Source organism: Hyaena hyaena, unplaced genomic scaffold (genome assembly GCF_003009895.1).
Source record: "Hyaena hyaena isolate Hyena2069 unplaced genomic scaffold, ASM300989v1 scaffold_786, whole genome shotgun sequence".
In the NCBI taxonomy this organism is placed as follows: Eukaryota; Metazoa; Chordata; class Mammalia; order Carnivora; family Hyaenidae; genus Hyaena; species Hyaena hyaena.
The window spans coordinates 491,769-509,293 of NW_024081421.1; the positions used below are offsets into that span (position 1 = coordinate 491,769).

Sequence of the window (17,525 nt, forward strand, 5' to 3'; positions counted from 1 at the left end):
AATATTCTTAGCCAAGAAGAATGGCCAAATCATTCTATTTGCCTGCTGTTACCATACTAGTCTGTATTTAAAACTCCTAGCATGGAGGCACCGAGGTGGCTCAGTTGGTTGGGCGTCCAAATTCGGCTCAGGTCATCATCTCACGGTCCGTCAGCACAGAGCCCATTTTGGATCCTCTGTCCCTCATCTGCCTGCACTCTTCCCAAACTAAATAAATATTAAAAAAAAAAAAAAAAAAAAAGACTCCTAGGATCATTTTAAAGAGACAAAAAAAAATCCTTCCTACTATTAAATTCTGGGAAGAATAACTACATGTATGAATAACGGTTGCTTCAAACTGTCAAAAAAATTAATCTAAATATTGATTTTCCCTTGAGCTAAGTTAACAGTCAATGCAAGATCAAGCTGCTAAATACCCAAATCCTGATATTCTTATTTGTCAAGACTTCCAAACGCTATCACGTAAGCAAACATTGTTTTGAAAACTGGGGAGACCTCGGATTCCGCAAAATGAGAGAATTTTCCTATCTCCTAAGAGATGTAGGTAACAAGAACACCAGAGGGTAAGCCAGAAATCTCTGTAACAGAATCTTAATTTTCCTTTAGTGTCTACTTAAGTTTACTATTAATACCCTCTGAGTTCTTGACAGACTCTGAGCCTACAAAAATAAGTACATGTATTTCAAGGAGAAAATGACCTGTGGGACATCTGGTTAAAGAAGCTCTATATCCTGACGTGAAAGTAAAGAACATATACCTCTTTCCAGTACTGTGAATTAGCTAAATCAAGTTTTCACATCAGTGAAATAAATTTGTACCAACAGCAATCTTACTTTCACACAGTTGGCATGAGGCTAAACTGACAAAAGCTGGCATAAGTGGTGTAGCTACATAAGGCTTCTGAGATTTCCTTACAATTCACTCAGGGTTTATTATGTGCCAACCATGTGCCAGGCCCAGTGAAGGTGTTCTTTTCCACGAAAATAACAAACTAGATTGTCACAGCAAATGGACTGCTGGGTGATATCTGCAAATACACAACTGAAAAGCTATGGATCAGAAATTAGAGCTCTCATTCCAGTACTAGTGTTAGCCAAGACGCAAAAGCTCTGAACTTCCCAAAAAAGCTCAGGAAAAGATTCGTGGAGGAAGTGAGTCCAGAGACAGCAAACATGCTGACACTTTGTTAAAGGAGATATGGATAGAACAGAACAGCTTCTTGAACAGAAAGCAAGGAGAATCAAAAGAACATAGTGTATTCAGAGAATAATATAACAGCTGATTTGACTAAAAAGAAGAAAATGCCTATTTTATATAATTTAAAAATGCAAATTTAAATATTTAGCTCTGGTTCTGGAAGTAGCCTTTATTAATACCTTCAAAGCATTAATAGCCTGATGTAAAGTGAGTGAAAGATAAATCTGGTATAGAAAGTCAGAGGTTTAAAATCAATTAATGCTTCAAAATCTTAAGTGATATTGAATGTTTCCAGGATCAGATTAAACTATATTATACATAAATTGTAGTGGAAACAGGCTGTCAAAAACTTGCTTACTTTGTAAGACCTGGATTCTAGAAAAACTGAGGATGTTGAGAACAAGAACCAAGTTCTTGCTTTCTATCTACAGGAGCTGATTCATAGTAGGTGCTCAATTAATTTCTGCATAATCAACCAATTAATCAATCCTAAATAACAAAACAGCTTAAAACAAAAGCCAGTATAGAATTAAGAGACGGTAAACAAACTTAACAGTTCTGAGATGAATAATACACAGGACTATCTTTTTTTGAAGTCAGGAAGTAAAACTACACAAAAGCTTTTATAGTACAACTCCCTCCTCAGCCAGAAATTCTCTTCCCTCCCCTATACCATTAACACGATTCAATGAAGTCCAACAATATAGTGAAAACCCAATGCTACAAATAGTACTGACTTGACATTAAGACATACCTCATTACAACGGAAGAGGAATTAAGGTTTCCAGGTAAAAGATGGCTACCTTTACACATCTCTTCCAATAATGTCCTACACCGGCAGTCAGTACAACCACTGGCCACGACAGTCACACCAACTATTTTGGCCAATAAAGTTTTACTGGAACACAGCCATGCCCGTCCGTTTATGTACTGTCTATGGCTGCTGTCATGTTGCCGAGGGCAGAGCTGAGTGGTGGTGGCAGAAACTGAAAATATTTACTTAGCCTTGAGAGAAAGTTTGCTGACCCCTGACCTATACAATTTACTATAAATTCGTATCTTCACTTAGTAGACTCCAGATTTAAAAATGAAAGTTATGTAATTGTCCTTGTACAATCAGTTAGTGAACAAGGCAGTGAACACTGACTTTAAAAATGAAAACAGATAACATTCCCCCCATCATCATTTTTCTCAAACTCCTTGCAGCAGCTGTTTTTCAAAAGAACTGACAAAATTTGCTTGCCAGGAGGACAGATTTAGAGTGATTTTCTTCCTTTACAAAAAACAGTACCTCAGGTTTGTTTGGCTATTCAGCAGGACAGTAGGAGAACGGGCAAAAAGGTAAAACAAGGCAGCAGAGAAGAAAGGAAGAACTGCCAAATCAAAACACCAAGAAAGCAAATATCACAGTATCAAGACCTACAGAAGAAAATGTCCATTAGCATCATGACAAGGGAGGGACAAGACACTATGGTAACTCAAGCATTATAGTAGGGACTGTTTCACAACCAGGTTCTAAGTTATCTCAAGCGCGCACCTGTAAAAGTGCAAATTTCCCATGCACTAAGTTTGGCTTGAAATTTTTCCCCTAAGTATAATAAATTTTAAAAACTAAAACTCAGAATGTTTTAGGGTTAAAAAAACTTAAAAATAAAAATCAGAGTTGTGCTTTTTACTTTAAAATTTAGCTGCCCTATTACACTTAAAGTTGATATTCTAGTTAATAAGTACATTAATTTGGTGCTAATCATTACAATACTTTCCCCCTCAATAAGAGATAATCATCATTCTGTAGACAGAGTTCAAGATCCCCAATTAAATTAACTGACTGAAGGGAAAAAATAATAGTTAAGAAATGGACTATATGCTAAAATAAACATATTCCAAAATTAGGTTTTACTCCTTAAAAAACTGAACTCTTTAAATTGTACAAATATTACTTCATCTATTCTAAATGTCAACAGATGATTTACTAGGTAACTAATTTATTAAATAAATTTATTAATTAAAAAATTACCATATCTATCATCTATACTTTTCTCTATGGCCGGGGTCAAGCTCACTGTGCTACATGCATCTTTAGCTTCTCATTTAAGGTGCAACTAACCAGAGACATTCAACAAATGTATTTAGAATATAGCTCTTTAAAAACATTTACCAATTTTTACAAGCATATGAAGTAGCAAAGTCTCCAAAAAGAACATTTATTATAAAATAGAGGAAATGAAAACATGTTCACAAGCAATAAAGCTAGAAAGTAAAGTTTTAAGAAATCATACCTATTTTTGTCTTCTACTGACGTGTCTTCTGAGCTTTTGCTTTCTTCTTTGAAATACTGGCCTGAGCTAGACGGATTAGCAAAAGTAGATATGAAAGGTCCCAAAGACTGAAAAGCTGCTTGGCGAACCTAGGAGGAAAAAAAGAGGAGGTACAAATAAGGGACTATTAACCCTCTACTGTCCATACACTGAAGTATGGTTAAGACAGGAATAAGGTTTTTCTAAAAAACCCTCCCAGCTTCAGAACTATAAATGGTCCTTCAGCTAGGATTTAAAATTCTTTATAAACTATTCTCTTTTTTTACTTTCAACTTTTTAAAACCTGGCTTGAAGATTTCCATCATGAGAATATGAACGTGAGAGTCCATAAAGCATTTGCATGGCACTAACGGGGGCCCTGCAGTGTTCTCAAGGAAACCAAGATTGCCAAACAGAAAATACAGAGCCAGAAAGAAAAACGTGATAATCCATCTCACGTTTTCTGGTAGGAAAGACTGTAATTTGTTTACTACAAGGAAACAAGACAGATGTGCCAGAACTACAGACTTAATCAGAAATAGAATACTGACTTAAAATAGTTCACAAAAATCTGGGCATACATACTACTGTTATCCATGACTGTCTCAAGTAGGAAAGCTGAAAAAAAGTTACAGAATTTTATTTATTTGTTTCATATTGCACTTCTGTATTATTTTTGTCATCAAGATCACAAAAAAAAAAAATTGGGGGAAGAGAGGATTCATGAGAGGAAGCAGAAGGTCTGACAGAGGCCACTCTGGGGGCAGAAACTGCAATCCAATTTCTCTTAAGACCCTGCCCCTGAGGCATAACAATACCCTTTCCATGGTTTAAAATGAGGATTACATGGGGAGCCTGGGTGGCTCAGTTGGTTGAGTTCGACTTCGGCTCAGGTCATGATCTCATAGCTCATGAGTTCCAGGCCTACACTGAGCTCTGTGCGGACAGCTCGGAGCCTGGAGCCTGCTTCAGATTCTGCGTCTCCCTCTCTCTCCCCTTCTCCCCCTTGTGCTCTATCTCTCAAAAATAAACAAACATTAAAAATACTTTTTTTAAATAAATAAAATGAGGATTACATGACATATATAAATCCTATAAAGGCAAATACATGTAAACTATGCCTATTAGGGACACCTGGGTGGCTCAGGTCATGATTTCACAATTCACAGGTTCGAGCCCTGCAGTGGGCTCTGTGCTGACAGCTAAGATCCTGGAGCCTGCTTCAGATTCTGTGTATCTCTCTCTCTCTGCTCCTCCCCCACTCGTGCATGCTCGCTCACACTCTCGCTCTCAAAAACAAACATTTAAAAAATTTAAAGGAAAAAGTATACCTATCACTAGCATTTACCTTTTGGGAGAAGCAAATCCAAAATGATTCAATTGGTTAAAAAAAAAAAAAAAAGGCTACAATTGTATACAAGACAGCGAAAAGGAGCATATGTGTGAACTTACAGAATTTTCCTTTATACAGTAAATAAATGTTACTTCCATAAAAACATAAAAGGTAACTTTTAAGATTATATGCATGAGTATAGTCTATTCCACATGCTGTTAAAACTCTGAGGTTGTCCCAAATACTCCTAGGATTTACATACACCTCAAATGACAGATTTAAGGAATCCTTCATTTTAAATATAAACATATCCCCAAATTAACAGGAAATAATGCATGTCACTGAGTCAAAACAATGATAAAATAAAGCTTCAAAATGAAAACTTCAAATAAGCTACATAATCTTTTCTAATAAACTTATAGAAGACATTTTTTAAAAACATGAAAACAGTACTAAGGCTTAACAATCTTTCCTTCTATGTAGAGTCTATTTGAATACGGTAAGGTCCTGAGATCTATTTTAGTTGTAACAGCATACGGAGACCCACTGACCCGCTCTCCAGTGAAACAGTTGAAAACGGGGAAAAAAAAAACCCAAACCTCCAAAACCCCACCATTTAACACCCCTGGACATGGTTCTAAGGGCAAACAACAAAAATCTATAAATACTCAGTAAAAACCCCTTAGGAGTCTGTAGTACTTGAACCAGGGAGGCAAATCTCTACTCGAACAGCACTGGGCCCCTCTCTTCTAGCTTCCAGCCAAAGGGATTCTGAGGTTTCTCCCCCTGCCCCCAGCTTCTCGCGCTGAGGCCAGGTCCCGGACAAGTACAGTGGGCATGGGGGCTTCCTTCTCCTGCTCGACGCCCATGGGTAGAATGGAGGTTCCACCTTGGATGTGGCTCATAATACTGGGGCATGAGTACTCAGAATATGGGCCCCGCCCCGGCTTATGAGGCCAGGATAGAGGAGCTGAGAGAACCCCAGGCTGCCGTCCTTCCATCCCACCAAAATGCGGTCACCCCAAGGTGGTTGGGGGCATGCCCGAGGCTGTGCCTCCTGGAGGGGGAAGAAGGGTCCACTAAAGCATTCCCATCAGTCACTAAGCAAATAAGCAGGTGATTGTAATGAGCCCCAGAGAAGGATACCAGTATCCAAATTTGTTATAGTATCTAAAATGACCAGTTTCAAAAAAAAAATAAATAAAAGGCATGCAAAGGAACAAAAAAGTATGATGCATACACTGGGGAAAAAATCAGGGAACGGAAATCATATGTGGGAACAGTTAAGATGCTGGACTTAGAAAAAAGCTTCAAAGTGACCACGATAAATTATTCACAGAACAGAATGAAAGCATGAATAAGGAAATAAAGGAAGGTATGAGGACAGTGTCCTATCAAACACAGGTTAATGAAGAGAATCAGATGGAAATTCTAGAATTGAAAAGTATAATTGAAATAAAAACATAAACTTAAATAGATCTGAACTGGCAGAAAACAGAATTAGTGAACACAAGGTATATCATTAAGCAAGACAAAGAACAGAGAGAAAAAAGAAAATGAGGAAAAACGAACAGAATCTCAAAAAACGTGGGACACTAAGTGTACTAACCTATGTATAATAGGAATACCAGAAGAGTCAGAAAAGACACAATAAACAGAAATTGAGAATTCAATTTAGATTGATTCAATTTAGAAATCTATTCAATTCACATTAGAGTAAATACAAAAGGAAGCTCTTCAGGATGAAAGCCAGTTATCCTGGATGGTAATTCAAAGAAAGATGATCTCAAATTGATAACTTAATCTACCTCAAGACACTGGAAAAAGAGCACAAGTAGAAAAGAGGGTAATAATAAAGATTAGAGTGGAAATTAATGAAATAGAGAACAGAAATTTAGAGAAAACCAGTGAAGCCAATGTTGTAAAAGGCTGAACAAAACAGACAAACCTATAGCAGACTAGTCGAGAAACAAAGAGACAGACAGGACTCAAATTACTAGAATCAAAAAGAAGGGCTATTCTGCTTCAAATTCTGTGTCTCCCTCTCTCTGATCCTCCCCCGTTCACATTGTCTGTCTCTCTCTTTCTCTCTCTCTCTCAGAAATTAAAAAAAAATTTAAAATAAATAAGAAGGGCTATTACTACTAACGTTAGAGAAATACAAAGATTATGAAGTAAATACTATGGATCACACACCAGTAAATTAGAGCACTTACATGAAACAAATTCTGACAAACTACCAACTCTGACTCAAGAAGAAATAATCTGAATAACTCTTTAACAAGTGAAGATAATAGTCCTATAACAAGTGAGTAGTAAACACCCCCCCCAAAAAAACACACACACACAAAGAGAAGTTAAAACTAAGATCACATCACTGCTGATTTCTACTAAACATTTAAAAGAGAACACCAATTCTTCACAAATTCTCCCAAAACACAGAAGAGGAAAGAGCACTTCCTAAACTTGTTCTATTATGAGGCATTACTGTGTTAACAAAAAAAAACAAAAACAAAAAGCCATCACAAGGAAGCTAAAGACCATTATCTTTTACAAGAATATGAAATCCCCTAACAAAACCATAGCAAACTGAATCCAGCAACACATCAAGAATTATTACACTATGACCAGGTAAGACTGAGTAAAAGTTATTTAACATCTGAGAATCAATATACCACATCACATCAATAGAATGAACATGATTTACGTCTGTACAGAAGTTCCACCTGGTTTAATAAACAAAGTTAATACAAAGGTTTACTTACTGTCTACTCCTAAAAGTATTAACAGTAAACGTACTTTGAATAATAAATTATTTGTTAAATTATGAAATCAAAACCATGTTTTGTGTAAAAGGTATTATTTTACAAAAATGACAATTAGACAAAACCCTACCCAACGTGAAGGATCACTGATCAAATTAATAAACAGTGCTGACAATTTAGTCCGCCGGGTCTCTTGACATGTTGCGCAGGAAACCGCCATGAAGCACTCAGCACAAGCCTTCCGGACTCCCCACACGTTATCAGAACAAAGTTGGAAAAACCTGGGCAGCTATGCAAGAATAGGGCTTTGTTAGGCAGATGAAACAGGTTTCAGTGGTTACTTTCACCTCATTTTCTGCTTTCACAGTGTTTTAAAAATATTAGATTTTCCTATAACAATTTAGAAGAACTGTGTAGTATTAATACTCAGTGATTTTAAATAAATCACACCTAATTCACTGCTGACTACGGAAGAGCAAAACCAACAAATAAAGCTGAAGTGTTACTCAAAAGCTTGCACCTGAACGGTTTTGCCTAACAGAGGGCTTCAGAAACTCTCCGTGTATGTTAACTTATATCATACTTGAAGCATGTATATCCCATGTACTAACCCTATAAAAACAAGCGGTAGGTTTAATTTGTCACTTAAAATACTTGAGTGTTGCAGTTAAAGATTTGTTTGAATAAAGAACTGACTTGTTTAACAGAAATGGGAGAAGTAAAAATAAATCAATGGTTCTTACACATCACATACCTTCATTTTTAACAAACTATCATCTAAATACAATTCAAGGGCCGGATTACAGAAATTTAAACCCCCAAAGTCATATTATCTTCCTGGTTTACATTCAGAGAACTGTGTTAATAAAAGGTGACTGTGAACGGATGTGTCTCAAATTCATGTGTTAACTGCGTAATGTATTGCTTGCTCCTTTATTTACCCCTTCATTTCTGCAATACTTACCAACATCTCCTCAGTAGCTTGCTGGCCAACTACGCTGCAAATATCTCCAAAATTGGCAGCACAGACCTGCCAACAAAAACATCAGTGACGCTTCTAAATATTACAAATACACTGCTTTAAAAATAATCTTCTACGTTTCACATATCAATACAGTAACCACTAAAGCCACATGTACTTAAGCAAACAAAATGCCTAAAAAATACCTTTCGAACATGAAACATTCTGCAATCACAGCACATCTCACAAAACCTAGGGAGGATAAGACGCTCTGTAATGTCCTTCCCAACCATGGGAGCCATTTTGCACATTATCTAAAATGGATAAGAACAAAAGCACACTGAAAATATCTTCAAATTAAGACTTTTCCAGTTAAGTTCACTAACCTATTAAAAGTATATACTTCAGGAAATATAAAATGGGATATGGTATCACACTGCAAACATCACAAAAAACATTCATCTTATTTATCCAAGTTGAAGACAGAAAAAACAGATATTTACTCTAACCAATAAAATCAATCAATAATTATTAAATGCACAGTAAACCCAGAGACAATCTGAAAAATCTCATTCTGACTATAGTTTCAATCTTATTAATCATTTTGCCTGATAACTTAAAAGCAAAATACCCTACATTTTCCCAGTAAGAAGATGAATGGTAACTGTTCAAAGGGACAGATTATCCAGAAGAATGTGGATTTAGTACATTTGTACTGCTAAGAAGAGACTTATTTGGAGGCAGTCATTACCTTGCAAAGTACCGTTTTAACAGAAACTTGTGCGTAAGAGAACTGCCTCAGTTCCAAGCAAAGCAAGGACACAGTTCCAACACGCAGCTTCAGTTAGCTTCAGTTAATGCAGTACCAGGCAAAGCTAGGATGAACTGTGTTTGAATGTGTTTGAAACCTGGCCGATGTTATTTAAATAAACCCCACCCTCCCAGTTAGTACAGAAAGAAATCTGATGGTCTGTTATTATGTATCTCTTACATCTCCTCCTAGCCCATACAAATAAGATTAGAAGTAAATGGAACAGAGATTGCAAAGAAATAAAACTCTATTCATACACGACAGGATTGTCTAGCTAGAAAATCCCAAGGAATCTACAAAGAAGGCACCAGACATGAGCGAGCTTAGGAAGTTTGCAGGACATATGTCAGAACATAGAAATCAAATGTATTTCTATAAATTAGCAATGAACTGAAAACATTTAAAACAGTATCACTGGCAACAATGTTAAGAAACATAGTTCAACAAAATACACACGTGTTCTGTCTACTGAAAACTACAAAACACTGACGAGATACATAAAGGACCTAAATAAATGGAGAGATCTACATACTCATGGATTTTCAGGCGGGCAACTATCCCCAACTTGATCTACAGATTCAACACAATCCCCATCAGAACCCCAGCATTCTCCGAACTGTAGAGAACATCTATATCTCCCAAATCCCAAAGCCAGTTTTGTTTTTTGACTCCATACTACTACTAACCATTTTCAAATTCTAAAGATCCAAAGTTTTACTGTATCACTGATCTAGTGTAATTAAATTCATCAGAAAGAATTATTCCCAAGATAGAGGACAATTAGGAAGCCAGGGAATGCAAAACGTGACTAATAAACTGACTGTAAAAGAATTCTGGGTTTCATACTAGCATTGGAGAGTCTTTTTATTACATTACAATGTTTCACTATCGTTAATCCCATAAAAATAAAAGAGCAAGTTAAACTCTGCTGAGTTACACAAAAACTGATTTCCTTTACTGAGGAACTTGTGAAATTAAAAAGCAAAAACAAAACCTATGTTTGGGATTTGACAGAGGTGCTGGTTGTACAATACTGTGAATGTACTAAATGCTAACTTAACGGTGCACTTTAAAAAATGGTTTTTTACTATGTGAATTCACTTCAGTAAAAATGGTATTACTAAAAAGTGCCTAAATTTATTATTCACTGTTACAGAGTGTCTAAAAATAAAACGGAATCAAGAAATTTCCAAGGGAGGGGGCGCCTGGGTGGCTTAGTCGGTTGGGCGTCCGACTTTCGCTTAGGTCATGATCTCGCGGTTCGTGGGTTCGAGCCCCGCGTCGGGCTCTGTGCTGACTGCCAGCTCAGAGCCTGGAGCCTGTTTCAGTCTGTGACTCCCTCTCTNATAGTAGAAATGATCATACAAGTGTTATAAAAATCTGACAACAAAATACAAGACACTTAGTAAAATATCCGGCATATATTAAGTGTTCATTAAATGTCTGCTGGTAGATTACTCTTATCCTCAATATTATCATTATCGGGGCCTCTGGGTGGCTTAGTCGGTTAAGCGTCCGACTTTCACTTAGGTCATGATCTCGCGGTTCGTGGATTCGAGCCCCGCGTCGGGCTCTGTGCTGACTGCCAGCTCAGAGCCTGGAGCCTGTTTCAGTCTGTGACTCCCTCTCTCTCTGACCCTCCCCTGCTCACGCTGTCTCTCTCTCTCTCCTAGAAATAAATAAAATATGTAAAAAAAAAAAAAAAAAAGAAATTTCCAAGGGAGGTGCGCCTGGGGGCTCAGTCGGTTAAGCATCCGACTTCGGCTCAGGTCATGATCTCGTGGTTCGTGGGTTCGAGCCCAGCATCGGGCTCTGTGCTGACAGCTCGGAGCCTGGAGCCTGTCTTCAGATTCTGTGTCTCCCTCTCTCTCTGATCCTTCCTTGCTCATGCTGTCTGTCTCTCTCTCAAAAATAAATAAAAGATTAAAAAATTAAAAAAAAAAATTTCCAAGGGAAAGGGGACTAGAGAGATGACCTAACTCATCCTTCTAATGATTCAGAAATACAGTACAATTTTGGTATAATTTTTTTCACATCAACTAAGGTGCAATTATATTATTTTAGGTTTAAATGGTAAACTCTCACTATCCAAAGAGATTTGAATTTTTAGATGGATTTATTATACTTGACTTTGTTATGCGCAGAATGATTTAATCTGTGTATTTTTCTTATAATTGCAATTTATATCACATATATCATAAAACTACTCGCCTGACTATGCTTCTCTGAAAGACCATACTGTCAAGGGTAGGAGGTAAGTTTTATTTTTCTTCTGGGTTTACACAGTACCTAGAATGTGTTCAATAGCATTTAGAGTTTCACAAATGTTTCTTCACTCAATACAGTGTTGTGTTTTTTAACTACACTATTTCTCCCATCTTATTTCTCCATAGTAATGAATTTATAGTTACTTCTTACTCTCTTGCTGCATATCTGCTTCCTCAGAGCTCAGTGATAGGGCCATCTAATTCACAGGTGCAAAGCATAATATGGGGCCCACAGAACACGTACCTTTTTTGTATGCCTATGTCCCCTTTTAGCCCTTTCTAATGATCTGTGGTTACTTTGATACCTAATATGTATAAACTCCATAGCACGGAATGCAGTGTAATACTTGATCATCTATTATTTGTCAATATAGTGACTTATTTTTACCTAAATAGAAAAAATGCATCCTACTTACAGCCACAGCTTCCGTTTTCACATCATCGTTGCTGTCTGGGGCAGTGAGCTCTATGAGCACGGGGCACACTTTGGTCTCCACATCAAATCGCTCAATCAACTCCTGCTCCAGCAGAGCCAGCAAAGCTGCCTGACTTGTTTTTCTTACCTATGAAAAAAAATCAGCAGTATAAACAAAGTACAGACATAACAAAACTCTATTACTTGATTTTCACAAAATGGAAGACTTTTCATCTCAAAAGGGATCCGTAAGTGGCAAAACCTTGCAAACAAAAACTGATGGCTATGTTCTCCAACTGTTGCATAGACAGAACCTGGCAGACTGTGATATGACAAACGGTGGCTCGCAAATCAGCACTTTCTGGGGGACACCCATGAGGGTACCATGTGAGAACACAGAAACTGGCACCATCTCTAATGCATTAAGGAGACTCTCTAGATTTGCCAGACTCTCAACGTATCTTGTCTAAGACAAATGGTCATTTCAAAAAATAGAGTAATAAGTAAAAAACGTTCAAATGAGGTCCCCTAGAAAAGGCCATTCTATATAGATCATACTACATAAATTTCCATTAAGAACACGTAAATGGCACTCTTACCTGATTGTTCTGATCTGCGAGATATCTAACCACGATAGGTAGTAAGTATTTGGAAAAAGCATATGGGATTGAAGGCCGGTTTTCTTGACAAAACAGTGCAATGTGAGGCACCTGTTCCATCAGCTCTGCTCTCACAGTTGGCTCTATTGAAATAATAGAAATGTGAGCATACATGTTCTCCCACAGTACAAAATCTTTGCCTGGGCTTACGACTACTTAGGAAAGCTCTAGACTTCCATCCTCAGCATAAAAAGGGCTTACAAAATGTTCTCTGACTCTGGGATTCTTTCCACAATCATACGCAGGTCAGCCCACGAGTGAAAGAAGACCCTACTCCTTTCCCACGCTTCTATTTTCATATGACACATTGAGTATGCAATCATTTCTATGACTGAATTTATCCATCACCTACATTGTACCACATATGCTAGGGGTTAAACAGCCAATATTCACATCAACAAAATATAGATTACCTATAAGCGCAAGTATTTAAAAACCTCCTAGGACAAGCCATAAGGACTGGTTCCTAATAAAGTTAATCACTCCATGGAGAATTTATAGTAAAAATTATGACTAAAATGGTAACTGACCATTAAAGAAGACCAATACAGTTAAAGAAATTAAAAAAAAAATCTGAAGAGACCCAAGTAAATAGAGCAAATTTAAATGTGACAAATACAGCATTTCAAATCTCTGGTTTCAAAAGGAAGAACTGTCTAAGAGTAACGGCAGAGAATCAGTAACGTGAGAAAAAAGGGGGATTCCTATACTATACAGCATAAACTCTAAGTGAGTTAAAGTTCCAAACTTTCTTTTAAAAGATCAAAAGCACTAAAAGACAAATTTTAAAAATGTTTCATCTTGAGGCAGGAAGCCCTTCTAAGGCAAACAAAACCCCCAAACCAACCAAGAGACCAACTAATTCCACTTTATAAAGCCTTCAATACAGACAACAGGTACAATACTCAGTTAAAAGGCAAACCAGACTGGCAGAAAACCCAAATAACAAAGTATTAATAACTACATACAAAGGATCTACTGTTCAAATGAATACAAGAAAGAAAATAAGGATGCAAACAAGCAATTCACAGAAGAAATGCAAATGACTAAGACATGATGGATATCAATACAATTCATTATATTAGACCCAATTAGAACTTTGGTACCCATCAATGATTATATTATTAACATTACTTTAAGGTAAATATACATGCCTGGGGCCAGAGGAACTTTAGATTTCAACAAATAGAAATTAATCAAAGTATCAGCAGCAAATGTACTAGCATTTTACAAAGCTAAGAATCTTATCAACAAACCAGTATCTGGAATCTCTATTACATGGCTGTGCCATTTGAAGTTAGACAATAATTGAACAAAATAGTGCTTCTGTTTTGAAAATTAAAAACTTAGTTCAAAAAAAAAAGAGACCTAGGCCTCTCCTTTTCCTCATTAACCCTGAATCTGCTAACTGAACTAGTTACATACATTTTTGAAGCAAATAAAGGACACAAGTTACAGTTTTAGTTGAGAATGAAATCAGTTTTCTTTCTTCAAAGCTCTCTTAGGCAAATAGAGCAACCGAACAAAACAGAGTAGAGAAATGAACCCACTGTTAGTTGTCTGGGAGAAACTGAAGTACTGGGGAGGGATTTCAGAGCTATTGCGATGGCTGAAGGGAGTGAAGGAGGAGAAGGGAGTTGAGCCTGAAGTCTCTAACTTGGTGGGCTGGGCTGATCATGACATTCAAGGTAAGGACTACTGAAAAATGTACAGTTGTAAACTTAAAGGAGATATTCTGTTCTCCTAAACAAACAAGGAGCTTAGAACCTTTAAATCTTCTGTCTGCCTTATTTGTATCAACTTTGATCTTGACTTTTTTTTATTCCTCTAAAGTGGTCACTCATATTTTAATGATTTTTATACAGCAAATGCCTGGTTAGATTTACTCCTAATTTACTAATTTTTTTTTTACCCTCATCAGTACATCTTTCATCCAACTCTTTTCTGATTCAATTTAAAAAATCCATAAATACAGTTCCACACCAACAATATGCTAAGCTCAGAAGTATAAAGAAGCTAGGCACAAAACATATTTAGTATGATTCCATATAACATTCAGAGAAGCAAACTACTTTATATCCTTAGTGGTCAAAATATTGATTTCCTTGCGGAAGAAGAACAGGACAGAAACAAAGGGGTGCTTCTGAAATGGTTTCTAGGATGCTAGTTCTATTTCTTGAGCTGAGTACCAATTACATGGGCCTTCATTTTGCTTTACTTCATGGGGCTGAAAATTTAGAGTCCGTGACTTTTTGTAGTGAGTTTCATTCCATATTAAAGTAACAGTAAACTTTTCACCAAGTCAGTCTTCACTGGTACATCGCTGTTCTAAATCACAAAAACAAACTCTCTAGCATGGCACACGGTATAAAACCCTACAATCCAGACCTCGACTACCTTATTGAACAGCCTCATTATTTTAAACTGTAGACTCAGTAAACTACCTGTTGGGCAAATGGGCCACTATCCTGAATTCCTTAAACCTCTAAACCAGTCTTCTCTTCTCTTGAGTATGCTCCTTCCCTTCTCTGTACCTCATCATTCTATTAAACCCAACTCAATGTCACTAACATTCTGAAGCCAGTGCAAATCCTCCCTGTTATAATTTACTATTTAGAAGTTAGCTGCATTCATCAAACTGTTAATCTGAAGACAGATATTCACCTTGGTAACTGCTCTAGCATTTATCCTAGATTCACTGTGCACTGTATTATGAAATATATAAATGCCAATAAAGGTATTTATCATGAACTTAACAACTTGAGAAAATATATTTTTTTTAATTTATTGGTTTTGAGAGAGAGTGAGCAAGCTGGGAAGGGGCAGAGAGACAAGGAGAGAAAGAATCCCAAGCAGGCTCCATGCCGTCAGCTCAGAGCCTGATGCAGGGCTCAAACTCACGAACTGTGAGATCATGACCTGAGCCAAAACCAAGAGTAAGATGCTTAACCAGCCAAGCCACCCAGGTGCCTCGAGAATATATTTTTAAAACAGTTTACCCTTGACAACTAGCGGGCTAGGGTACTGACGTCCTTTGTGCAAAAGATCCACATATAACTTCTGACTCCCTAAAAACCTGACTACTAACAGCTTTACTGCTGACTGGAAGCCTTACCTATAACAAACAACTGACTAACACATGTTTTCTATATTATATGTACTGTATATTGTAGTCTTATAATAAAGTAAGCTAGAGAAAAGAAAATATTAAGAAAACCATAAGGAAAATAAATTTATAATCTACTCATAGAAAAAAATCTGTAAAACTGGACCTGTACAGTTCAAACCCACGTTGTTGAAGGGTCAACTGCATATACATGTATATTAATAAAAACCAGTACTACAGGTGGCAAAAAGGTAAAAGAAAATAAATACAAATCCCTCCATAAAGAATATCTATTTCTACGAGAAAGGAATAACCACAAAGGGATGCACCAACAATTTAAGTTAAATCATTCTATTGCTGCCCAATTAAAAATAAATTATAAGGAAAAACTATAATTGAGGAGAGTAATTAAAAACTATTTCGCACAAGTGTCCACCTAAGCAAGTACATACACAGAACACTGTAATGACAGAGATTAACTTACAAATGTTTTTTCTACCCTATAGGAAAACTGAAAATAACTTAAGGCTTATGTAAATAGTAAAACATAATCCCATAAAACAAATTGCTCACCAAAAGATGAGCTCATCTAAAAATAAAAAATGAGACCGTTAACATGCCAAAAAGTTTGTTAGAAAGTGAAAAATAACACATTTTAATAAAGAGATCTAAAGGAAAAAAAGTATTTACTTTTGAATCATTTCTAAAATAAAAACATGCTTATGACTTAAGAGCAGGTTAAAATGGTAAATTGTATGTTATGCATATTTCACAAGAAAAAATATTATAAGGAAACAATATAACTATATTTCAAGCCTCAAATCAGGTTTACCTCTTGTCTAAACAGACCCTTCTAGTTTTGCTTTGGAGACAAAAACTTTAGCTTTACCATGAGTGGCTGACTTTTTTTTTTTTTTTTGCAAGTGAGAAACCATACAAAAAGGAAGACTTTTATATTTGCTTGAAAAAGTTTACAGCCCACTCTATCCCTTTTAAAATGTATTCAAAATTATTTTTAAGTTTTTTAGTAATCCTACGATTAACATACATGATGCAAAACAGTATTTTTAGATTTTTCTGATGCGAAATTTCCAAAATTAAACTAAACAGACCAGCTATTAAAATGTGTGGATCTTAGGAAAAGGATTTTCTTGTTACTGACACATTTGGTAATTTACTTCAGAAATCTTTTTAAAGAAATCTCATATCACACTAAGGTTTTCAATAGCTTTTAAAAACTCAAAGTTGGTAAAAGAAACTTTTCTCTGCATTAAATATATACCTGAATCGTCAGCTAATCTGCTAATTCTTTCCAAAACAGCAATGCAATCTCTTTCGTCATCGCAGACTTCCCTCAACGTGTCCAGCAAACTCCGGGCCACCATTTGTCTAACAGAAAAAGAAAATGATATAGCATTTAGTGGAATTTTAGAATTTCAAAATGTAGAATCTATACAGTTCTAAAGAAAACTTTTCTTAAAATATTTTATAACATAAATTAAGTCACAAATTTCCTAAGTGACAAATATCAGTATGGATTTTATTTTAACAAGATGAGAGTGAATAGTTACCAAAATATTTTTCATCTTTGTGGCAAATTTCTAAGGTCACTGAAAATTCTATAAAATTTCAAAGCACGATCTTCAATGATCAAATCATGGGAAAATACACACATTCTTCATTATTCAGAATATTAGCTTCATACATTTTTACT

At 36.2% G+C, this 17,525-nt stretch overlaps 1 protein-coding gene across 5 annotated transcripts in view; it reads right to left on the reverse strand.

The window, feature by feature from the left end:
• PPP4R1 (protein phosphatase 4 regulatory subunit 1) overlaps nt 1-17,525 on the reverse strand; it is a 61,260-nt gene that overhangs the window by 23,709 nt on the left and 20,026 nt on the right. For 4 of the 5 annotated variants that reach the window (XM_039219088.1, XM_039219086.1, XM_039219087.1 and 1 more), the window contains 7 exons: nt 17,094-17,200; nt 12,646-12,788; nt 12,048-12,194; nt 8,760-8,867; nt 8,557-8,622; nt 7,723-7,881; nt 3,477-3,604 (listed from right to left, as the gene is read on the reverse strand). In XM_039219088.1, coding sequence (XP_039075019.1) covers nt 3,477-3,604; nt 7,723-7,881; nt 8,557-8,622; nt 8,760-8,867; nt 12,048-12,194; nt 12,646-12,788; nt 17,094-17,200 — 858 coding nt within the window. The remainder of the gene's footprint in view (nt 1-3,476; nt 3,605-7,722; nt 7,882-8,556; nt 8,623-8,759; nt 8,868-12,047; nt 12,195-12,645; nt 12,789-17,093; nt 17,201-17,525) is intronic. The other variant, XM_039219089.1, reaches the window with a different exon arrangement.